Here is a 26,879-nt window from a genome sequence, read left to right as displayed (position 1 = left end):
GCCAACATTATACTGAACAGTGAGAAGCTGAAAGCTTTTCCTCTTAGATCGGGAACTAGACAGGGATGCCCACTCTCCCCACTGCTATTTAACATAGTACTGGAGGTCCTAGCCATGGCAATCAGACAAAACAAAGAAATACAAGGAATCCAGATTGTAAAGAAGAAGTTAAACTGTCACTATTTGCAGATGACATGATATTGTACATAAAAAACCCTAAAGACTCCACCCCAAAACTACTAGAACTGATATTGGAATACAGCAAAGTTGCAGGATAGAAAATTAACACACAGAAATCTGTAGCTTTCCTATACACTAACAATGAACCAATAGAAAGAGAAATCAGGAAAACAATTTCATTCACAATTACATCAAAAAGAATAAAATACCTAGGAATAAATCTAAGCAAAGAAGTGAAAGACCTATACTCTGAAAACTACAAGTCACTCTTAAGATAAATTAAAGGGGACACTAACAGATGGAAACTCATCCCATGCTCCTGGCTAGGAAGAATTAATATCGTCAAAATGGCCATCCTGCCCAAAGCAATATACAGATTTGATGCAATCCCTATGAAACTACCAGCAACATTCTTCAATGAACTGGAACAAATAATTCAAAAATTCATATGGAAACACCAAAGACCCCGAATAGCCAAAGCAATCCTGAGAAAGAAGAATAAAGTAGGGGGGATCTCACTCCCCAACTTCAAGCTCTACTATAAAGCCATAGTAATCAAGACAATTTGGTACTGGCACAAGAACAGAGCCACAGACCAGTGGAACAGACTAGAGGATCCAGACATTAACCCAAACATATATGGTCAATTAATATTTGATAAGGGAGCCATGGACATACAATTGCGAAATGACAGTGTCTTCAACAGATGGTGCTGGCAAAACTGGACAGCTACATGTAGGAGAATGAAACTGGACCATTATCTAACCCCATATACAAAAGTAAATTCAAAATGGATGAAAGATCTGAATGTAAGTCATGAAACCATTGAACTCATGGAAAAAAACATAGGCAAAAACCTCTTAGACATAAACATGAGTGACCTCTTCTTGAACATATCTCCTTGGGCAAGGAAAACAACAGCAAAAATGAACAAGTGGGACTATATTAAGCTGAAAAGCTTCTATACAGCAAAAGACACCATCAATAGAACAAAAAGGAAACCTACAGTATGGGAGAATATATTTGTAAATGACAGATCCGATAAAGGCTTGACGTCCAAAATATATAAAGAGCTCACACGCCTCAACAAACAAAAAACAAATAACCCAATTAAAAAATGGGCAGAGGAACTGAACAGACAGTTCTCCAAAAAAGAAATACAGATGGCCAACAGACACATGAAAAGATGCTCCACGTCGCTAATTATCAGAGAAATGCAAATTAAAACTACAATGAGGTATCACCTCACACCAGTAAGGATGGCTGCCATCCAAAAGACAAACAACAACAAATGTTGGCGAGGCTGTGGAGAAAGGGGAACCCTCCTACACTGCTGGTGGGAATGTAAACTTGTTCAACCATTGTGGAAAGCAGTATGGAGGTACATCAAAATGCTCAAAACAGACTTACCATTTGACCCAGGAATTGCACTCCTAGGAATTTACCCTAAGAATGCAGCAATCAAGTATGAGAAAGATCAGTGCACCCCTATGTTTATCGCAGCACTATTTACAATAGCCAAGAATTGGAAGCAACCTAAATGTCCATCGATAGATGAATGGATAAAGAAGATGTGGTACATATACACAATGGAATACTACTCAGCCATAAGAAAAGGGCAAATCCAACCATTTGCAGCAACATGGATGGAGCTGGAGGGTATTTTGCTCAGTGAAACAAGCCAAGCAGAGAAAGAGAAATACCAAATGATTTCACTCATCTGTGGAATATAAGAACAAAGGAAAAACTGAAGGAACAAAACAGCAGCAGAATCACAGAACTCAAGAATGGACTAACAGGTACCAAAGGGAAAGGGACTGGGGAGGATGGGTGGGTAGGGAGGGATAAGGGGGGGAGAAGTAGGGGGGTATTAAGATTAGCATCCATAGCGGGGTGGGAGAAAGGGGAGGGCTGTACAACACAGAGAAGACAAGTAGTGATTCTACAACAGGTTGCTACGCTGATGGACAGTGACTGTAAAGGAGTATATAGGGGGGACCTGGTATAGGGGAGAGCCTAGTAAACAAAGTATTCGTAAGTATTCGTCATGTAAGTGTAGATTAATGATTAAAAAAAAAAAATGCAGTTCCTATGTGGTGACCTCTAATGAGTTCTACACAATAATATAAAGGACATATAAAAGTGTAGGCAAAGGGTCTGTTTGTGTTTATACAGAGGATCAAAGCCTAATTTGGCTACCCCGAAAATGAACTAAGAAACGATATGAAAGAGAACTTCCAACATCAGCACTCTCGGGAAGACTCATGCCAGAAGATGATCATCAAAAAACCCCAACAAAGATCCACGCACTGCTACAGCTGTAGATGCACTCATCCCACCAGCTCCTGGACTTGCCATGGGAATGAAGGAGATATCTAAGCTGGCCTGTGCATACAGTAAAACAACAAATTTGACTGGATCTATACTGTTGGAACTCAACCAAGAATTAGGAGAAGTGCAAATTGTAGCGCTCCAAAATCTTACAACTACAGACTATTTACTGTTAAAAGAACATATGGGATGTGAACAGTGCCCAGGAATGGGTTGTTTTAATTTGTCTGATTTTTCTCAAACTATTCAAATTCAGTTAGATAATAACCATCATATCATTGATAAGTTTTCACAAATGCCTAGGGTGCCTAACTGGTTTTCTTGGTTTCACTGGAGATGGCTGGTAATTACAGGTATGCTTTGGTTATGTAACTATACTCCTATTATGTTAATGTGTGTGCGCAATTTAAGTAGTAGCTTAAAATATATACATGCTGAAGTTACTCTACAAGAAGATATGTCAAAGAAATAATCAATCTTCCCATGTTTTCTCCCGCCTGCTACTTCTATAGCTTTTCTTCTTCCTTCCTAATTACAACGAATTCTTAAATAGAATTCGTGCCTCATATCAAATTTACCGAGTATCATAACTCCTCCAAGTGGTAAAGATACCTCAAGACAAATGCTGGGCATAGAAGCCACAGGGCATAAATATGCAAAGAAATAAAAAGCTAACCATTTCAAACAATAAGGCTTCTCTCTCACTTACCAACTTAACATTTCCCTGTGTGGCCCCGGAAGATGACTGGTTAGCCAGAGACGGGTAAGATTCCTCAAGGGAGGAACAACCTAAGACAGGCACAGTCGCTGGGGGGTCATCAGGTGAGAAATTGGGGATCAACAGAGGTGAGGCTTAGAACCTCACCCCCCCTGTTCTGAGAGAAATCTTCTGCATATGTGGATGTTTTATTGCCCTTGTCTAGCTTGGATTAACACATAGTCTACAGGCACACACCTGATCATCTACATTTGCTCTCTTACAACACTAAACTATGTTTTCTACCTTTATGTTGTATCTACCTACCACCTCAGCATCTTATTAAAAATAATAAAGAGAGAAATGTGGTATCCACATATAAATCAAGTATAAAAATCAAATGTGTATTCATATTTGAACTGACTGTTTATAGTTCATAATGCATGAGCAAAACCAAAAGTTTCTGTGATGACTGCCCTTGTACTGTTCACCATGTAACTTATTCACTATGTAAGAATTTGTTCTCCATGTAAGAACTTGTTCGTTATGCTTCAGAAGATTGGAGACTGACGAAAATTAGGCTTGGGGTGGATTAATGATTGTGCATTGAGCATTGACTCCCCTATACAGAATTTTATTGTTGTTAACAACCATTTGATCAATAAAAATGAGAGATGCCCTAACAACAACAACCAAGAAAAAGTACACACTTCCAATTGTAAAATAAATAAGCAACCGGGATGTAATGTATAGCATAAGGAATATAGTCAAAATATTGTAACAACTTGGTATGGTGATAGCTGGTACTTAGAATTATCATGTATATAAATGTTGAATCACTGTGTTGTACACCTGAAACTAATGTAATGTAATACTGTGTGTCAACTACCCTTCAATAAAAAATAATTATCTAAAAAAAAAAAAAAAAAAACTACAATGAGGTATCACCTCACACCAGTAAGGATGGCTGCCATCCAAAAGACAGAGAACAACAAATGTTGGCGAGGCTGTGGAGAAAGGGGAACCCTCCTACACTGCTGGTGGGAATGTAAATTAGTTCAACCATTGTGGAAAGCAGTATGGAGGTTCATCAAAATGCTCAAAACAGTCTTACCATTTGACCCAGGAATTGCACTCCTAGGAATTTACCCTAAGAACGCAGCAATCAAGTATGAGAAAGACCAGTGTACCCCTATGTTTACCGCAGCACTATTTACAATAGCCAAGAATTGGAAGCAACCTAAATGTCCATCGATAGATGAATGGATAAAGAAGATGTGGTACATATACACAATGGAATACTACTCAGCCATAAGAAGAGGGCAAATCCTACAATTTGCAGCAACATGGATGGAGCTGGAGGGTGTTATGCTCAGTGAAATAAGCCAAGCGGAGAAAGAGAAATACCAAATGATTTCACTCATCTGTGGAGTATAAGAACAAAGGAAAAACTGAAGGAACAAAACAGCAGCGGAATCACAGAACCCAAGAATGGAGTAACAGGTACCAAAGGGAAAGGGACTGGGGAGGATGGGTGGGTAGGGAGGGATAAGGGGGGGAGGAGAAGGGGGGTATTAAGATTAGCATGCATGGGGGGTGGGAGAAAGGGGAGGGCTGTACAACACAGAGAAGACAAGTAGTGATTCTACAACATTTGCTATGCTGATGGACAGTGACTGTAAAGGGGTTTATAGGGGGGACCTGGTATAGGGGAGAGCCTAGTAAACATAATATTCATCATGTAAGTGTAGATTAATGACAGCAAAAAAAAAAAAAAGCTGTTCCTGTGTGGAGACCTCCAATGAGTTCTACACAAGGGTATAAAGGGCATATAAAAGTGTAGGCAAAGGGTCTGTTTGTGTTTATACAGAGGATCAAAGCCTAATTGGGCTATCCCGAAAATGAACTAAGATACGATATGAAAAAGAACTTCCAACATCAGCACTCTCTGGAAGAGTCATACCAGAATATGATCATCAAAAAACCCCAACAAAGATACAGGCGATGCTGTAGTTGTAGCTGCACTCATCCCACCGGTTCCTGGACTTGCCGTTGGAATGAAGAAGGAGACATCTAAGCTGGCCTGTGCATACAGTAAAACAACAAATTCGACTGGATCTACACTGTTGGAACTCAACCAAGAATTAGGAGAAGTGCAAGTTGCAGCGCTCCAAAATCTTACGACTACAGACTATCTACTGTTAAAAGAACATATGGGATGTGAACAGTCCCCAGGAATGGGTTGTTTTAATTTGTCTGATTTCTCTCAGACTGTTCAAGTTCAGTTGGACAATATCCACCATATCATGGCTTTCACAAATGCCTAGGGTGCCTAACTGGTTTTCTTGGTTTCACTGGAGATGGCTGGTAATTATAGGTCTGCTGTGGTTATGTAACTGTATTCCTATTATGTTAATGTGTGTATGCAATTTAATTAATAGTTTAAAACCTATACATGCTTAAGTTACTCTACAAGAAGATATGTCAAAGAAATAATCAATCTTCCCAGGTTTTCTTCCATCTGCTACTCCTATAGCTTTTCTTCTTCCTTCCTAATTACAACCCTTAAATAGAACTCGTGCCTCATATTGAACTTACAGAGTATCATAATTCTTCCAAGTGGTAAAGATACCTCAAGACAAATGCTGGGCATAAAAGCCACAGGGCATAAATCTGCAAAGAAGTAAAAAGCTAACCTTTTCAAACAATATTGCCTCTCTCTCACTTACCAACTTTACACTTCCCTGTATGGCCCCGGAAGATGACTGGTTAGCCAGAGACGGGTAAGATTCCTCAAGGGAGGAACAACCTAAGACAGGCACAGTCGAGGGGGGCCATCAGGTGAGAAACTGGGGAGCACACACCTCATCATCTACATTTGCTCTCTTACAGCACTAAACTATGTTTCCTACCTTTATCTTGCATCTACCTACCACATCAGCATTTTATTAAAAATAATAATAATAATAAGGGAGAAATGTGGGATTCACATATAAATCAAGTATAAAAATCAAACGAATATTCATATTTGACCTGATTGTTTATAGTTCATGATGCGTGATCAAAACCAAAAGTTTCTGTAATGGCTGCGCTTGTACTGTTCACCATGTAAGAACTTATTCACTATGTAAGAATTTGTTCTCCATGTAAGAACTTGTTCGTTATGCTTCAGAAGATTGGAGACTGTTGAGAATTAGGCTTGGGGTGGATTAATGATTGTGCATTGAGCATTGAGTCCCCTATACAGAATTTTATTGTTGTTAACAACCATTTGATCAATAAATATGAGAGATGCCCTCTCAAAATAAATAAATAAATAAATAAATAAATAAATAAAACATAGCTTTTGGTTCCTAGAATCAAACCAGTATATCATAGGCTAGGTATCCACATTTAAAAGAGAGGTCATGTTGGCTTTCAAGATAGAAGAAGAGGGCTACAAGCCATGGGATGTTGACAATATCTAGATGCTGGAAAAGACAAGGAAACAGATCCTCCCCTAGAGTCTCTGGAAGGAACACAGTCTTGGTGACACGTTGATTTTAGCCCAGCGAGGCCCGTATTAGACTTCCAAGTTACACAACTGTAAGATAATAAACTTCTGTTGTTTTAAAAAAAAAAAAAAAAAAAAAAAGAATGGATTTACTGCCACTAACTGGCACACAAAATGACAACTGAGATGGTAAATTTTACATTAGTTTTCCTAAAAACAAGTTGCATCTTAGAAGGTTTATGGGAGGGCTAGAATCATGCTTCCAGAAGCGTGGGGCCACCTATAAGTAACTTGGTGCCTACGGAGAGCACCTGGAGAGGGATTCGGCAGAAGTCGGGAGCCAATAAGCACTGAGAAGGCAGACGATATTCTCTAGTTCCTGAGACGCCACAGGTCCCTAATGTGGACTGAGAGACTAAGTGGGGAGACCCCACCACACTGTGATTCAAGTTAAATTTATTACATGTAAAAACCTGGTATTTTTTTCACATGAACTGCTACAAGTCTCTACTCCTTCTATATGGACTACTGATTTTAAGATTAATTGGAAATAAATTTCACTTTCACTTTGATGTTGTTACTTGTCAAGACAGTTTTGATTCCCAAATGAGCACCTCTGATACTTATCTCTGACAGCTGTGCAGCACCTGCCCCTCTGCTAAGCATCCTTACAGTTCCTCTACCACAAGGGATTCACTGGCCACATTCTAGTGCGGGTGAAATACTTGTAGGTGTTAATAAGTCACTGATAATAAGTCCTTGCTCTGAGAGCAGCTCTGGAATATACCACATGATGGCAAAAAAATTAATCCTGTCCTGACATGCAGCAGGATAGGAAATGAAGCCTAAAGACAGAACCCTTTATGGGTGTTAATGTCATTTACTTACAAAGACTTGGATTTTCAGGAATTAACTCCTTGTCCTTAAGCTAGGACTGCCCTTGAAGCAAAAACATCAAGCCAGTTCCACCTGGTATCTGAACTGGCGACCAGAAGAGGCCAGTCCCTTGCGAGCCACCAGGCACTGGCACGCCTCCTGGCGCTCCTCTGGTTCTCCGTGGGACTGCAAATTATTGTAAATTCCTGAGATGCTGTGTCTGCAAGTCCCTTTAACCCACTGGGCATGTCTTCTGAGGCTGAAATGTGAATTAATTCAAAGGAGCTTATTGTTATCATTGTATCTCATCTAGTTTGAAGTGCATTTTTGGACTTAATATTGTTTTCTTGAAACTATTTTTTTCAAAAATAGTTTTTCTTACTGAACAACTTCGTAATAAAAGAGAAACTAGCTTTCCTAAGGACATCATCCACCTTCCAAGCAGTGGCTCTAGTCCTTCTTTGCTCTTCTGATTGTTCTGGAAATAGATATTTTTTAAATTGACCTAAGTATTTGTGACCTTAGTATTCAGTCCAAGCGTTAACGGTTTTGTCTTAGATATTACTCTGAAAGGCGCATGGTACTGCTTTCCTGTGTGTGTCCTGCTCGCCGCTGTCCCACACCTCCCAGAGTCTGAGCTCCTCAGACAGCTCCTCTCCGGGCCCCACTGGTGTCCTTAGATGCCTCCTGCTTTCCCTCACAGGCAGTTCCTCATCTCCCTCCACTTCAGCTGTGATCTCTATGCCAACTGTTCCCACACATTGACAAAATTTGATTTTGAATTTCAGCCCAGTACTACTAACAGCCTCATGGACAATGAGATTCATCAATACATCCAGAAAAAGAACTCAGTGTCTTCCTTCCTCAAACTTGGCCTTCTTTCAGAATTCTCTGTTCATGCAGGCTCCCCGCCCTGACCCTTATCTAAGGAGCTCAAGCCCTTCTAATGCAGTCTCCTCTAGTTCTGGGCTCTGCTTCTCCCAGTGGCCCACAGGCAGTGCCTTAGTCCTGGCCGTCACCATCGCCTGCCTCGCTGATGCAAGCCTTCGCTTAAGACCAGCGCACAGCTGAGCAAGGCCACAAGTTCCAAGGTGGAGTCCAGGGAAGCTGCTTGCCAAAGGCCAATGAGAAACTGGGTTGGGCCAAGTTGTATGAGAGCCGGTGGCCAGGAGGACTAGACACAACTCTCAAGAGTAAGTGTGACAACAAGCCCAGCATGGACAATGCCAAGAAAAACCACCCGTTACAAAAGGTGCTCAGCAAATGAGCTGGGATTAAAAGGTGCACGTGGGAAAGAGGAGGGCGGAGAGTGGGGGCAAATTCTGGGAACAAGAACATTAAAATGTCTTTTTCTGTCTTTCCTTCCCTTCCTCCTCCTTCGGCTCTTGCCACGCCATCGTATTTCCATGTCTCAGATTTCTCCATGACTCTGTATGGGCTTTTCCTTCTGGCTAGAACAACCTTGTCTTTAGCTCTGCCTTTGTTCCCCTGAGATTCAAAGGCTGGGAGTGCTGGGATGTTGTCTCACTTATTCTTGGGTGTTTCTCAGATGCTGAAAACAGTGCCAGGTACATAATAAAAGCTCAAAAGATATTTCCTAACTGCAGGACCTATGTATGTCTTAAGTGTGTCCTCAATACATATTTTGAATGAGATGGATGAGGGCTGCTGAGAGCTGACTGCCAAACTGCCCCCCTTACATATTTTTGCAGGACCTAGTTCCTCTAGCACCTGCTGCATGAATTCTCTCCCAACACCTCTGGGCAGGGTTAGCGGGGTGCTCCTCCATGGCCTCACACCTGCTCACGGAGCTGTGTTCCAGCATGCCCATGCTCCCCTACCCTTGAAGCTGGGCAGGGCAGCAGTTACAAAAGGAGGATTTTAATTAGGTTTTCCTAATCATTCCCAAACCCCAAAACATGGAACCATAGATAGATTATGTTATTATCCGATGGGTTATATGCTTCTATGTTAAAGACTGAGTCTATGTAATTCTCAGAGTAATTCTTTGCAAATTAATGGACAGGTAGTTAACTGGATCACAAATATTTCAATTTTGTCATCTTAATAACTGAAAAAGATCATGATGAAGATTCACTAAATTAGTTATCCAGAAACTCATCCATTATGCTATAGTTGGCAATAATGATTAGATCAAATCAAGTAAAAAATAAAATAAAATAAACGACCCAATCACAGTATACATCTAGAGACAATCAGAAAAAGTCACAAATACAGGTTTGATTCCATTCATTCTTTCTGATTCCACTCATTCTTTCATTTAATTTCTTGTAGTGCTTTTTATGTGAGGCATGACTCTTAAGTGCTAAGGATTCAAAGATCCATTTAATTTTACACCCACTCTTAGGGAGGCGCAGTCTAAAGGGGAAAAACATTAATGTGATATGACATTATATAATCAAAGTTCCTAGAGAAAGTATATATTTTCCAAAATACATGTGGACGGTAAAATGCACAATATTGATAATTAGAGTTCTAATTTATCATAAAGTAGCTCTCATTTTAGTTTGACTTTACACAACTTTAAAATCACAATGTGTTTTATTTAAATCGAAACCCTAAAGTTAAGGAGTTTACGGATATAGCATCACCCTAAGCACATTGGGAAATCATGGCAGTGTCATTCGTTTCACTAATCAACATAAAAATTTAGATGAAGATAACAAATATTCCAAAGCATAAAGAAAAGAGGGAGGAACAAAGGCTTTTTTGAGGCAAAACAAGCTTGAAGGCTCATCCTACTAGAAAATGAATGAAGGCTCATTCTCTGGAGAACGGAACAAAGAGCTTCCCGCAGGGGGACAGTTCTGAGGAGGAATCAGGCCATCACCTGGCAGGTAACAAGGAGCAGCTATTTGTCAACACATGACTATATGCTGTGACTATAATGCTGTAGGCTGGTTAAAAGAAAGAAAATGGTTAGAAGGTTTCCGGTACTGAGAGAGGGTGCGAGAGTCCAGAAGAAGCACGGGGAGCTCAATATCTGCGGCAGGCCACAAAGCCAACCACGGCTCCAAGGGCAGTACCACGTATTAGTTTCCCTACCTGCCCAGTTTGATAATGTCTGGCAAACTGGTTAACCACTCGATAATCATTTGCAAAGTACTCCATCAGAATAGAAGGAACCTCAGCAAAGTCAGTAGGGCACCTGGTCCCTAAAATGGGGAAAAAGAAAAAAGTTGGCATGAATCAAATCAACATATTTATCTTACTTTTTATGTACTCTTTTAAAACTTTTATTTGTACTTCTGATGAACAATGATAAGCTTTAACTCATTAAATCAATATTTTACTTCTATAAAATTATTGCACATATTTGTAATAGAAAAGTTTACTATAATCCCATATATGTTTCTATATATTGAAAGTAAAACAAAATATTTGCACAGCTGGATAAAACACCTTGTAAAGCAATGGCTCATACCCTCTACAAACAAACCTGTCTTCAGCTACACTGAGCTATACATGAAACTCAAATTAAAACATTCTTACAATTAATAGAGCATTTTTATTTAATTCACTGAAATCTGCCACCAAATGCTTTTACCCTTCATTTGTTTTAAAAGTACTTTATTTTATCCATTGATTGCTTCTTGCAACAAAGTCAATCTTCAATACAGAAAAGCAGTATTTTAAACTCAAAATGACTCAAAGCAACAAATCCTGTAAGAACTTTTGGGTGACATTTTATGATTCTACCCAGCCCATCTATAATCTTTTCAAATATCTTCTCTGCCAAATACTGTGTGTATAAAATTAGTTAATAAATACCAATGCCAACAATTTACTGGGTAGTCTAAAGCTGACCATAAATGATAGTGAGCTTAAGACTCAGAGATGAGACAACTACAGAGGAAAGTATTATCATCAAATATGGACATGTGTCAGCATGAGAAATTCTAATTTTATACAGGGGAATCATAAGAAAAATAAAAAGTACCTTATCATACTTTCTCAACATGCATTAATATGTTTTCTAACTGATTTTGGATAAGAAGAGGCAACTTCCACCCAGTCCCTCACTAACTCTGCTAGGTACTGAGAAGATACATACATATTTATTCACACACATACAGCCATAAACTTAAATTCCATATAAAAGAGTATGAAATGTAAACTGGTACAAACTCAAAAGACACAATGAAGACACTCCTCAGTGAGAACTGTCAGCAAGAAAGGAAAAACAAAGTAAGATCATAAGGTTGCATGACAATCATAAGGACAAGAAGAGGCCAGCTCCGTAAATACCACAGGACAATATTAAGTGGTCTTCTAAATAAAAAACTTTTTTCCAATTTAAGCTAAAATATATCTTTTTAAAGGATTGTATTAAATTAACATCTCTTTGCAGCTCACCAGTGACGTGTTGGTAGCGAGTACGGCCCAGCATAGAGTGCATGGCATGTCCCATCTCATGGAAAAGATTTTCCATCATTCCAGGAGTTAATAAAGTTGGTAAATTCCTTGAGGAATGGGGAAGATTCAGCATAAGAACTACTACTGGGAGCTGATAGTTTCCATCTTCCTTTAATCTGCCTCCACGGATTGTAAAATGGCAATCCTGGAATCAGAAAACATTATAGGAGAAGAAAATATGAAGTAATCCAAAGGGTAAAATAGTCTTAATGAATACAAAATTACACCAAACTGTGTACGTCTAACTTTTAACTTAATTCTATTTTTCTATTCATTTAGCCATAGACACTTTTTCCCAACACTTTTTATTTTGTTAAAATGTTAATTTTTAAAAACCAATAATACCTTGAGCTGTGTTCATTCATTCATTCCAAAAATATGCATTCAGCTGATGCTACCTATCTACCAGATGCCGGAAACACCATCACCAAAGAGCTTAGATCGATGTCCACAAGCAAGTGGGAAGGGACAGACATTGAGCTACATATTTACTGAAGCCTAGTTCAATGTGTCTGGCGAGGGATTAGGAGACATGCTTACTGTCTCCATCACTTGGAAGTGATGAAGTCTAAACCATCATAAAGCAGGGAATCTGCAAGGAGCAAATTCCTCTGAAACAAGACAGATTCACATACACATAATCACTTATTCTTCATAATAACCCTACAGGGCAGGAATCTCATTTTTTAGATAAAAAACTGAAACTAAATCTGGAAATATTAAGTCACGTGTCCAAGGACCCACAGCTAGGATTACTGCACCTGGGATCTGAAGCCAGGAAGACTGCTAGGAGCCGGGGTCCCGATCACTAACCTGGACTCTGCCCCAACCAAGAGGAGCTACACAGGACTCGGCGTCTGATGCCCCAGCCTCTGGGCCTGCCTCCAGCACCCGCCGGCCGAATCATCTTGGGAAGTAGCAGTTGCCCAGATTTTATAACCTCATGTCTATCAAAACGCTTTGGAAATGATGAACCACTATTCAAATATAAGGTACCATAATTTCTGTTATAAGTTAAAACCTGAACTCTTGACAGTTCCCATCAAGTTACCTGAAACTGAAACTGATCGACTGGCAAACCGAGTACATAGCTAAATGAAACAAGCCTCACATATTCCAAATAAAGAGCAAACTGGTGGTTCCATATGAACACACCATCTGTATTCTCAACAAGGTCCACTGTCAAATATGGAAAGTAGTTAAGAGCTGGGGCTCTAGTCGGAATGTTTGAGACTGTATCTTAGCACTTCTAGCAGTGTGACTCTGGGCAAGTAGCTTAACCTCTCTGGCCTCAGTTTCCTCAAAATGTTAGGGCCTAGTTCAAAAAACTGAGATGAACATTTAAAGACATGTTGTGTATAAAGAGCTCAGCATACCAGCTGGCACACAGAAGGGCTCATAAAACGTCAGCTATCAGTACTACCATCATTATTACCAGGGCCCAGACAAAAGTGACAGATGCAGATTTATGTAATTACTTATATAACATTTATTATCTTGAAATTCCATCTTAACTTCAAATTACCTATTTAGTAACTAACATTAATGCCTTTTAAATATTAATAGAAAAATGAGAAATAAAGTTCACATTAATACAATGAACTGTTGATCACATCTAGAGAGACCAGTTTGTAAAATAAAGCATCACCTGATGTGGTTTGTCTGCTCGCTGAAAAAAATCACAGTAAATGTACCCCAACAATCCTTCAGATTCATGAACCACAGCCTAGAAAAAGAAAATTTTAATTTGGTGGTGAATGAGGCCATCAGAAACTCTAAAAGTAGAAAAACATTCTAACACAAGAATCTGTACCAAAAAACATCCAAAGCCACAAATATAGACATTTTATTACTTTCTGCATTTTCTCATCTCTCAGATGACTTTGATTTGGGAATTCTACGCAGGAGAGGAAACCTCCCTCGTTGGGGTTCTTCGTCCTGCCAGTCCCTGATGACACCTCTACCAAACCCAGCTCTTCAGACTGTGCCCAGACCGTGCAGAGGAGCGGGGAGTAAGTGCTAGCTGGACAATTTTAACTAAATTATTTTTTCTTCAGATCTTCAGGCTAAGAACTGCTTGAGGCATCTGGGACACAGTGGAGAAGAGAGTGCAAGCAGCACTACCCACATGGGGCTCACACCTGCCACATGCAAAATCAAAACATCCCTTGCATTTTGTCCTCCACTCTTCTGTCACCAGTTTTTCTGTTCATTGCAGCTCTGAAGTTTATCAATCTCGACCTCTTGTGAAGTACATAGTACAAACAGGTAGACACCGAGGTGATTAAGTGCAGAGATGAAATGTGCCCCATTCTACCCTTCCAATCCCACCACCACCACACCTGCTATTCTCACGATTTGTGGCCCAGAGATAATGAGATATTTTTAATTTCTTGCAGTATAGTGAAAAGAGCACCATGTGGTAAGCATATAAGCAAAAAGTAAAACAACACAACAACAACACAATGCCTTTGTGATGATAAACACATGCATCAATCGATCCTCAAAATCTTATCAAAAGAAATAAAAATATTCACACTTCAAATAAAGTGGGCCCTAATAGGAGAAGGGTGGACTCTAGGCTTGAGTTCCTGACAAGGAAGTCAGATCAGAATACGGGATATAAAGTAACATCAGATACCTGCAGAAGCACCTACAAGATGGGAAAGGGTTAGAAGGAAAGGAAAAGTACCAAAGTCATGGATTCTGAAATTAACCAGATGGGACACTCAGCATTGCAGGGGTATGGAAAGTAATGGCAAATTATCCTTTAACTAGAATTTGTCAACATATGAAGACTTAGCTTTCTATCAAGTTCCGAAGAAGATATTTTCTCAGAAATCTAACTCTGCTGTTATACGTCTACATCAAATTCAGGCAACAACTGATTTGAGAGAAAAATGTTTCTTTTATACAGTGTCCTAAATCAGAAGTGGTGATTTGGATTTTTCATGAGCAGTTATAAGGTTAAGACACGCTCTATCAGGACAAAGTTAACTTGAAGAGGAAACTGCTATTAACTCAATTACCAAACCCAAGAGATAAACACGGCAACTTTATACCAATCAGATGCTTACCAGCTTGCGAACATCTTCGCACCACACCTCTCCTTTTGCAGGCTGCTCTGCATATAATGTAATGCCTAATAGTTTGTTAAACAAAATATTCAGGCCCTCCATGCAGGCTCCAAGGGAGAAAAATGGGCAGTATAAACTGGGTTCAATATTATACCTAAGGGAAGAGAAGAAGTTCAATGGCATTTGTGTTTACTTCAATGGCTCAAGATAAATTCAGTTAATTTCTCATGTAAAATTTAGGACCACAGTAGCTAATCAAGTATTGAAAACATAAAAGTATACTTCTATATCTTTTGAGGAATCTTCAGACTCAGTTTTCTTCAGAAGAAAGGCAGTCTAATTATTGCTAATAGTAAGAGGAATGCTAGTAATTAAGGTAGACATACCCATCCCCAGTCTTCACCCCTTTCAGGTTATTTTCTCTTTCACTGACTCAAGTAGGCAATCTGTCTTTTGCAGCTGATCACACTACACACATTCCTTTGTGCACGCTTATACATAAAACCTGGCCAGCTGGAGCTATAATGGCAAACCTCACTTTATGAAATGCATTATATCCTAAAAAAATGTGATCTGTACCACATATATATTAAACAAATACAAGTCCTAAGGCACACAAAGTGAATTAAAAGCTTACATTTCATGAAATATTTGTTAATGGAAAAATCTACAAATGTAATATAAATACATAATATATAAATATATATTTATATAAATGTATTAAATATGCATAAATGTACGTATTTAAATATATTAAACAAATATATTGTAATATAAACAATCAGATGTTAATTTATTTGTCTTATAGTTATATGTCTGAAGTGAAGGTCAACATGCTGGTAAAGTTAATTATTCTTCATCCAAAACTTTTTTTGTCCTTTTCCAACATAAACCAAAGAACATCTAGAATATGTGATACGAGTGTTCATTTTTGAGTCCTTAAGTCAGGGCAAACTTTATAACCACTGCTAGAAAGAAGGGCTCTAGAATAATAGAACAGATACTTATTCTAGTTCCATTTTCTGGGATTAACAAAATTTATACAAACATATATAAAAACATACATATAAAATATATACAAACTTATGTACTAAAACTGGTGATGGGATTTAGTGAGTGAATGAATATAAACTGCACCACAAATGAGATTTCAGCTGCAGAAATTCACAAATTTATGACTTAATTTCTGAGTGATTTTTCATGAAAACAGAATCTTGGTGGTAAAAGAGCCCATAGTGGCCCAGGCCCTCCATCACTGAGGGGGGAAGGCGGAGGATGCCAGGGAGAGTGCAGGGCAATGCCCGGACTCAGAGTGGGGGGTGGAGACAGGAGGGGCCCCAGAAAGGGATTCAGACACAGGAGTTTGCTTCCAGGATAGGGAGGGGGGATGACAGAAGGGAATGCCAGGCAGAAGCAACAGCATAGCACAGTTTGAGGTCGTGAAGCACCCTGGTAACTTCTAGGAACCAGGTGTTAACTGGGAAAGAGTTCCTGAAGCAGGAGCTAAGAGGGAAAAGAAGGAGAGAGTCCTGGGCAGTGGGCAGGGCAGAGAACTGAGTGCGTACAGGAACTTGAGGAACCGGGGTTTCATACTGCAGGCACATGGTCTCCCAACTTTTTGATTATGCATCCCTATCAATAAAATAATTTTTTGAGTATCCAACCTTAAGTATATTCATAAATTACATGCATGTGCTATTGTTCTACTACATTTAAAAACAAAAAAAGGGGGAGACACTTATAAAAACTGAGATAAAAAAATAAATCTAAACAGAATTTCAAATATTTTATATCCATACTCTCAATGCATTGCTTACAGATTGGGAGACATGAAACTGCTTCTGTAGGCAACAGAGACCATCTGATTCCTTCTGAACACTGAAAGCTGGCAGTGTGGAGGAAGGAATGAGCAGGGGTAAGAGGAGGAGATGGCAAACTAATACGGGTCTGCAGAAGGGCAAGAGCAGGGGGGGCGAGGATGGGGAGGCAGACTGGAATCTGGCTTTTTTTTAGATGAAAAAGTTTTGGGACTATGAATGACTGGATTTGGAGGGTGAGAAAGAAAGGTCTAGAGTAACATACAGGTTTCTGCCTTGAGCAAATGGTTGGATAGGATGGCACAGCAGTCTAATCACAGCAATGAATGCCAAGAAAGGAGGAAGGGAGCTTGCAAGTGCTTGTGGGGGAAGAAAGGAGGATGTAATGCCACTATGGGGGAAAGACGTAAGGTTCACAGGGAACAAACTCTATTCTGGAGACACTGACCTCAAAGGGCCCATAAGATGTGTCAGACACTCAGGCGGTAAGACTGAGGAGACTCCGTTGTTCAGGCGTTACTTAAAGCTGCAGGAAAAGGGGCCACTGAGAAGGGTGATGAGAAGCAGGAAGAGGATCAAGAGAAGGGCGCTAGGCTTCCAAAGGAACAGGTGGAAAGGAGGACAGGGGGAAAGTCAGAGCTGTCGGAGAATCAAAACGGACATCATGGAAAGAGGAGAGACTTCTGGTTTCTGGTCCAGCATGTAAGGAGCCTAGAAGGCATTACTCCATCCTAACAACAAGTAAAGAGCTGAACAAACTGATAATCAACTACTCTTCTTAGATCCTGCAGAGAATTGGGGTCATAGAGCAAATCACTGCCCCCAAAACTGGAAAAATCAGCAGGCAGATACAGAGAATCACAATTCACAGAATTCTCCAGTGGAGATCAGCACTAAGGTAGGAAAACTTAATCTACAGCTGAGAAATTGCTGGAGGCTCACAGTGAACAAATCTGAGAGTTAAAAACTCCAGGGATCCCCACACTTCTTGAGTTTTACCTCCAGGAGCTCTATCAGGTTTTCACAGTGAAAAGTGAGAAAAATTCCCCCAATGCTTCCAGCATGGGAAAGAAAAATGAGTGGTGTTGAAATCCACCAGAGAATTCTGCTATTCTTAACATAAGCTGCCCTCAAAAGAAACTAACCAGGACCTAACCTGCCCCAGGAGGACAGAAATATCCAACTGGAGCCTCCTCTACCCTTCCTGTCTCATCAAAGCAAGGAGGCAGCACTGAAAGCACTTGTGAAGTCACACCCTGGGGCACAGGCTCACTAACAGACTGAGACCAAATCACAGGACCACAGAAGGCATCCCCTCTCCCACATCTCACCACACAGCAAAAGGGCTCCTGTAAAATAATAAAGGAACACAACTGAAAGAACTGCACCAATCAGAACTTATTTAAGTAGAAGTCTCCAGAGAAACCCAAAGACAACACAGGAGACAAAAAACGAAAGTTTAGCCTCCAATACCACAGCTACTGCAAAAAGTCAACACAGCCTAACCCTTAGAAGATAAACACAGGACCTCATACTACAGCCCTATTTACCCCAGTCCCCTCTACCCAGTACATCATGTCAACAAAAAAATTCAAGTCATGCTAAATGACAATTTTAGGATGTTAAATGTAATCCCCACAGCAACCATAAAGAAAACAGCTATAGAATATACATAACAGAAAATTAAGAAGGAATGTAAACATTCCATTACAAAAAAGTCATCTAAATACACAAGAAGACAGAAGTACAAGAAATGAGTGAATAAAAAAGTATAGAGAAAACTAACAGTACAATGACAGAAGTAAGTCCCTCCTTACTAGTAATTACCTTAAATGTAACTGTATTAAACTCTGCAATCAAAAGACAGATTGGCAGAATGGATAAAACCACATGATCCAATTGTATGTTGTCCTCAAGAAACTCACGTGTGGTCCAAAGACACAAACAGGTTGAAAGTGAAAAAACAGAAATAAAATTCCAAGGAAACAGTAACCAAAAGAGAGCAAAAGTAGCTACAGTAATATGAAAAAAATAGACTTTAAATCAAAAAAGTTTAGAAGAGACAAAGGACATAATATGTTAATTATAGGTTCAATACAGCAAGAAGATATGACAATGAAAAACATTTACACAAAGACAGACTATCAAAATTTATGAAGTAGAAACTGACAGAATTGCAGGGAGAAATAAACAGACAAAAATAACCACAATAATAGCTGGAGACTTTAATAACCCCCTCACATTAATGGACAGAGCAACCAGACTAAAGATAAACAAGGAAACAGAGGACTTAAACAACACAATAAATCAACTAGTTCTAATAGCACATACAGAACACTTTACCCAACAGCAGCACACACATTCCTCCCAAGTGCACATGGGACAAGTTCCAGGATAGATCATATGCTAGGCCATAAATTATCTCAACAGATTAAAAAATATAAATATCACACAAAGCATCTTCTCAGATCACTAGAGGATGATATCAGAAATCAGTAACATGAAAAAAATAGGAAAATTCATGAAATTGTGGAAATTGAACAACATACTTTTAAACAACCAATGGATCAAAGAAGAAATCACAAGGGAAATTAGAAAATACTTAGAGATTAATGAAAATGAAAACACCACATACTGAAACTTATGGGATGCACTGAAAGTGGTGCTAAGGGGGAAATTCATACCTATAAATGCTTACATTAAAAAATAAATAAAATCAGCAACCTAGCTTTATAACTTAAATAACTAGAAAAAGAAAAAAACTAAACCCAAAGCTAGCAGAGGAAATAAAGATTAGAAATGAGATGAATGAAAAAGAGAACAGAAAAATAGAAACAAATCAATGAAACCAAAAGTAGGTTTTTTGAAAAGATCAACAAAATTGGCAAGCCTTTAGCTAGACGGAGTAAGAAGAAAAAGAAGGCTCAAATGCTAAATTCAGAAATGAAAGTGGACATATTATTACTGATTCTACCAAAAAAAATTATGAATACTATGAACAATTAATTGTACATCAAAAAATTGGATAACCTAGGTGAAATGAATTCCTAGAAACACAAAATTTACCAATAAATAAATAGTAAACAGATTGAATCAGTAATCAAAACAAAGAAAAGCACTGGACCTGATGACTTCACTGGTGAGTCTAACCAAACACTTAAAGAACTAATACCAATCCTTCTAAAACCTTTCCAAAAATCTAAAGCAGAAGAACCATTACTTCCTAACTCATTCTATGATACCACCAAGGCCCTGATACTAAAGCCAGACAGAAACACTACAAGAAAATAAAAGTTATAGGCCAGTATCCCAGGATGGGCACAGATGCAAACATCCTCAACAAAATATTAGCAAATGAAAATCAACAGTATATTAAAAGGATCATACACCATGACCAAGTAGAGTTTATTCCTGGAATGACAGGATGGTTCAACACATGAAAATCAATCAATGTAATATGCTATGTCAACAAAATAAACGAAAATACAACGATTGTTTCAACTGATGCAGAAGAAGTATTTGACAAAATTCAACACCTTTTCATGATAAAAAGAACACTAAACAAAAGTGAAATACAAGGAAAACTACTTCCCACATAATAAAATTATATATGAAAAACCCACAGCAAACATGTCAACACACAAAAATCAGTTTCATTTCTATACACAATGAACAATCTGAAAAGGAAATTACAAAAACAATTCAACTTACAATAGCATCAAAAAGAATATAATACTTAGGAATTAACCAAGAAGGTAAAAGACTTGTACAATAAAAACTACAAAACATTGCTAAAGAAATTGAAATAAGATATAAATAAATGGAAATACATACCATATTCATGGATTGTAAGACTTAATACTATTAAAATACATTATCCAAGGCAATCTATAGATTCAATGAAATCCCCAACAAAATTCTATCCTAAAATTCATGTGGAATCTCAAGGGACCCCCAATAGCTAAACCAATCTTAAAAAAGAACAAAACTGAAGGACTCTTACTCCCTGACTTTAAAGCCTACTGCAAAGCTACAGTAATCAAAATAGTGTTGTACTGGCATAAAGACAGACTTAAAGATCAATGGAATAGAATAAAGAGCCCTGAAATAAACCTTAGCATATATAGTCAACTGGCAGGTGTTCAACAAGGGTGCCAAGACCACTTAGTGGTGAAAGGAACAGTCTTTTCAACACATGGTGCTGGGAAAACTGGATATCCACATGTAAAAGAATAAAGCTGGACCCTTACCTAATACCACATACAAAAATTAACTCAAAATGGATCAAGGACCTAAATGGAAGACCTAAAACAAGGAAACTTAGAAGAAAATACAGGACAAAAATTTCAAGAACCTGGATTTGGCAATTTCTTGGACATGATACCAAAGACACAGGCAACAAAAGAAAAATAGTCAAACTGGACTTCATGAGAATTTTTAAATTTTGTATACTGAGACACTATTTACAGAGTGAAAAGCCATCCCACAAAATGCAAGAAAATATTTGCAAAGCCTCTATCTGATAAGGGATTAATACCCAAATATATAGGGAACTCCTAAAACTCAACACCAATAAAACACAAACCACCCAGTTAAAAAATGGGGTAGGGACTAGAATTTACATTTCACCAAAGATACACAAATGGCCAATAAACACATGAAAAGTTGCTCAACATCAAAATTTGCATTAGTGAAACACAAATCAAAACTACAATGAGCTACCACTTCACGCCCATTAGGAAGATTACTTTTAAAAAAACAGAAAAGTAGTGTTGGTGAAGATGTGGAGAAATTGACACCCTTGTGCACTGTTGGTGGGAATATAAAATGGCATAGCCTCTCTGGAAAACAGTATGGAGGGTCCTCTAAAAACAGAAATGCCATAAGAACCACCAGTTCTACTTTGGGTATATACCTAAAAGAATTGAAAGCAAGACCTCAAAGAGGTGTCCATATACCCATGCTTATAACAGCACTATTCACAATAGCTAAAACATGGAAGCAACCCAAGTGCCCATCTACCATTGGAAGGATAAGTAAAATGAGGCATATACATGCAAAATTATTCAGCCTTAAAAAGAAAGGAATTCTGCAATATGCTACAACATTGATGAACCTTGAGAAAATTACGCTAAGTGAAATAAACCAGTCACAGAGAGACAAATACTATTATGATTCCACTTACATGAGGTGCTTAGAATAATTAAAATAAAAAAGACATAAAGTGGAATGGTGACTGCCAAGGGCTGGGGGTAGGGAAATGGGGAGTTATTCTTTAATAGGCATAGAGTTTATAAGATGAAAAGTAGGGACTGATGTGGTAATGGCTGCACAACACTGTGAATGTATTTAACACCACTGAACTGTATACTTAAAAATGGCTAAGATGGTAAATTTTCTACGTTGTGTGTTTTTTAACTCAATTTAAAAAAGAAAAAATGAAGGAAAATAAAAAGAACCTCTATATTTTAAACCCTCTTAAATTATAAAACATGTAATTTATTTGCTTACATTTATAGAAAAGAAACAGTAAAGCTAATAACAACATTGCCTATCCATAACTTAAAAATATTCATTGACTTACCTAACATCTATGATACCCATATGTGATAGTCAGGCAAAATTTAAGGAGATATTTAGCTTGGAGAAAAAATTTAAGTATAGAATATAAGTTTATATAATACTCTACATAAGACTTCAATTCTGTATATGTACGCTAAATGAAATCATTGTAAGTGCTGAAAAGTGATTGGCATTATTTTGAAATGATAACAACAAATATAAAGTAATATAAACTCCCTGTTTAAAAAAAACAGACAAACCTCAAATAATATCTCCTGGCCTACTATTCTCATCATTCAGAGGTAACTACTATTAACCATTTCTTCTATATCTTATTTAGGTAAAAAGGTTTAGAAAAATGTGTGTATGTATGTATACATACAGATATACACATACAGAAATACACAGACACATATACATAAAAATATATGTATATATATATGCTTTTAATGTAAGTATAATCTTACTATTCATACTGTCCTGAAATTCCCTTTTTTAATACAAATATAATTTGAAATACTGTCCATTTTGGCGGTATTCTCTATATTGTTCTCTCTCGGGGTTGGGCAGTCATCTACAAGCATCTGCCGTAACTTCCATAATGCATCTCCTACCCTGTTGTGTGAGGGTCGGGAGGCAGGCCAGGGAGCTGACCCTTTCAATGGGAGTATCCTATCACTGACACTGATCAGAATCACCCACACATGGAGATAATAAAAGGAGCCAGGAGTTTTTGTCATTCTTGAATTGATTTTAACTTTTCTACAGAAAATGCACCCAGAGCTAGCCTCCCTGAGCTGGCCTGCCTCTGCCCTCACTGAGGAAGTGAGCTTGCTATTGGTTTCTCTCTGCTATAAACTGTGCTTCAGTGAACATAAAGACCTTTAACTTTACTGTCCTTCCTGGCAACTAGTAAAATTAACAAAAAGACCATCAATATATGTAACAATAGAACAGATCAGGAGGGTGGAATAGGAAATGGGAGAATGTGATAGCAGGAATCAACAGATAATACCTAAAGTTAATACACCAATAAGTAAATGTTTGAGTATTATAACAAGCGATAGAGATAACCACCAGAGGAGCAAAATAAAATATAAAATGCCAGTGCAAGCCCATTGGTGGGATACAGCACAGAAATGACACTGTTGCAAAGAATGAAATCTTAAATTTTTAAGTAGGTATGGTCAAGATTTACAGTCCTCTCAACTGTGTATGAAAGCACCTAGTGTCCTTGCAAATGTAATTCTGTTACGTTCTTTGTAATGCTTCCTTTTGTTTTCTTTGGCCCTGTAGGCTGCATTTTCTTTTCCCTTCTAGTAATTGGTGCATTTTACACTTTGTTTTACAGGAGGATAATCTCCCTAAGGTTTTAAGTAGTGAGTAGAAGAGATGAGGTTTTCTATTTAGTTGGTTGATAATGGTCCAGGAGTTGAAAAAAATGATCCTGAAGAAGACGAAGGGTGCCTTGGCTTTGGCTAAGGCACTGAGGGCGCCTTTCATGAGGATTTGCTACAAGTCAAAGCACTGACGGAAGCGCTGTACTTGTGTGTTCCCTTCTTACATTTCCCAAAATGCCTTGATGGAATAAGGCACTGGAACCATAAAGGTGACTGAGCCAAGCGGCAGGCGGTCTAAGAACGGTGTACTAAGGGCTTGGGAATAAAGATGAGGCTGTGGCTACTTCTGCTGCCAGAGGGAGAGAATGAGAATGCGAGGAGCAGGGAGAAGCACAAAGAGGAGGCAGCATCTGAGGTGGACGCTGGAAGATGAGCTCCCTGGTGGGGGCAGAGGGCCTTCTAGAAGAGTGGGCACCAATGAAGGCTCAAGGGCATTAAAGCAAACAGGGCACACAAACTCAACCAGGCAAAGGCTGTCCTATGCCTCACTCAGCCACCTCAAACAGTGGGTGCTCACACACACCTGAGTGCTACTCTATGACCTCGGTGACTCTCACAAATGGGAGATGATTCCTAAAGACAACAACCAGAGGGGAAAAGGTCCAGAGAGAGCGCATGAGGTGCAAAAAGTGCAAAGGTATTTCCAGCAGCTAACCCACGTCTGAGGTGCCCTGAAGAGCAGTCCCTTACACATGCCAGTCACAGACAGCCTGGCTCAGCATGCCAAGCCTGAGGGCCCCCTGCTCTGTATGCTCTCAGCTTACATCTTAACACAGTGTGAAAGAGTACACAGGCCATCAGTGGTCACAGGTCACTGAACCCAACGATGCTATGCCAATGGCCAGTAAGCCACTGCCTCGGCAGAACTAAAGTGTGGGGATAATCTTCACAGCACCTGCCCACGGCATCTTTGCCCACAACTTCCTTATCTGCATAGATACCACATATAAGAAAATTTCCCCTATCATCTAAAGACCCCAAAGCAATAGAAAAGTACTCACGCAACATGTAAAAGCTTACAGCATATCAGAGCCTAACATAAACATAGTAAAAGTTAAATGTACTTTGACTTAATTTCATTGCCATTTGTTTAATCACCTAAAACTCTTTCATAATTTTACAAGCAAATTGTATTATTTATTGTAAAGATGTTGTACTTATTTTAATTCAGAAATAAGAGATCTCTAGAATCCTTTGATCCTCCTTCCTCAGAAAGAAATAGAAGAAAATTACTGTTATCCACATGGTTGCTAATTGAAGTTCAAACAATGCTATGCTATTTGTTCTGGTTAAAAATATGCCACAGATGGGTATTGGAGGGATTAAAAACGGCACCATGAGAGGTGAGACAGAAACCACATGTAATATGAAAATATACATACATAATATGAAACTCCCAAAACCACATGTAATATGAAAATATAGTTAATATAACTAATCCTGAAAGAGCAACAGGAAGAGGGCTAAGCCAGACTGCATACACCTGGAGAAATGAACAGACCTCACGGAACAGGGTAACATACCAAAGCCGTGATCCGGTGGGACCCAAGCCCTTCCCCCACCCCAGCTCACTGGTGGGAGGAAGCCAAACAAAGTGGAGAGGGGATAGAGGCCTGGGACTGCTGAACACCCAGCCCTGGAGATCTGCTCTGGGTGCACAAACCTACATTACATGGTGCTCTGGAGGTTAGTGGGGTTGGAAAACTAAGACAGGCAGAATACTTGGAGAGACAGAGATTCCAAAAGCTTGTGGAAAACAGGGATCCACAGCTGGCCACTCTGGGACAAAAGAAAGGCGGGCAGTCAGAGAGACTTCCTAACAGCAAGAGGGTTGCTAAAGGGTTGCTATGTTTATCGCAGCACTATTTACAATAGCCAAAGGGGCAAGGATTGCACAGAGCTTGCTGTTCAGGAGAAAGGACAGGTGGACAAAATTATCTGGGCACATGCAATCCCTATCAAAATTCCAACAGCATTCTTCAATGAACTAGAACAAATAGTTCTAAAATTCATATGGAACCACAAAAGACCCTGAATAGCCAAAGCAATCCTGAGAAGGAAGAATAAAGCTGGGAGGATTATGCTCCCCAACTTCAAGCTCTATTACAAAGCCACAGTAATCAAGGACAATTTGGTACTGGCACAAGAATAGACTCTTAGATCAATGGAACAGAAGAGAGAGCCCAGATACAAACCCAAGCATATATGGCCAATTAATATACGATAAAGGAGCCATGGATATACAATGGAGAAATGACAGCCTCTTCAACAACTGGTGTTGGCAAAACTGGACAGCTACATGCAAAAGAATGAAACTGGATTATTGTCTAACCACATACACAAAAGTAAACTAAAAATAGATCAAGGACCTGAATGTAAGTCATGAAACCATAAAACTCTTAGAAGAAAACATAGGCAAAAATCTCTTGAATATAAACATGAGCAACTTTTTCCTGAATATACCTCCTCGTACAAGGGAAACAAAAACAGAAATGAGCAAATGGGACTACATCAAGCTAAAAAGCTTCTGTACATCAAAGACACCATCAGCAGAACAAAAAGGCATCCTATAGTAGGGGAGAATATAGTTGTAAATGACATAACCGACAAGGGGTTAACATCCAAAATATAGAAAGAACTCACATGCCTCAACACCCAAAAAAGCAAATAACCTGATTGAAAAATGGGTGGAGGATATGAACAGACAATTCTTCAAAGAAGAATTTCAGATGGCCAACAGACACATGAAAAGATGCTCCACATCGCTAATTATCAGGAAAATGTAAATTAAAACCACAATGAGATACCACCTCACACCAGTTAGGATGGCCAACATCGAAAAGACTAGAACAACAAATGCTGGCGAGGATGCAGAGAAAGGGGAACCCTCCTACACTGCTATTGGGAATGTAAATTAGTTTAACCATTGTGGAAAGCAGAATGGAAGTTCCTCAAAAAACTAAGAATAGAAATAACATTTGACCCAGGAATTCCACTCATAAGAATTTA

The 26,879-nt window shown here is 38.8% G+C and overlaps 1 protein-coding gene across 1 annotated transcript in view; it reads right to left on the bottom strand.

The window, feature by feature from the left end:
* MIPEP (mitochondrial intermediate peptidase) overlaps positions 1-26,879 on the bottom strand; it is a 175,057-nt gene that overhangs the window by 103,011 nt on the left and 45,167 nt on the right. The window contains exons 11-14 of the mRNA XM_036917412.2: positions 15,092-15,245; positions 13,663-13,740; positions 11,955-12,159; positions 10,644-10,753 (exon numbers count right to left, since the gene is read on the bottom strand). Coding sequence (XP_036773307.1) covers positions 10,644-10,753; positions 11,955-12,159; positions 13,663-13,740; positions 15,092-15,245 — 547 coding nt within the window. The remainder of the gene's footprint in view (positions 1-10,643; positions 10,754-11,954; positions 12,160-13,662; positions 13,741-15,091; positions 15,246-26,879) is intronic.

This window comes from Manis pentadactyla, chromosome 2 (genome assembly GCF_030020395.1).
Source record: "Manis pentadactyla isolate mManPen7 chromosome 2, mManPen7.hap1, whole genome shotgun sequence".
Lineage (NCBI taxonomy): Eukaryota > Metazoa > Chordata > Mammalia > Pholidota > Manidae > Manis > Manis pentadactyla.
The sequence above is the reverse complement of the archived record's forward strand: the minus strand, read 5'-3'. Positions and strand labels throughout refer to the sequence as shown.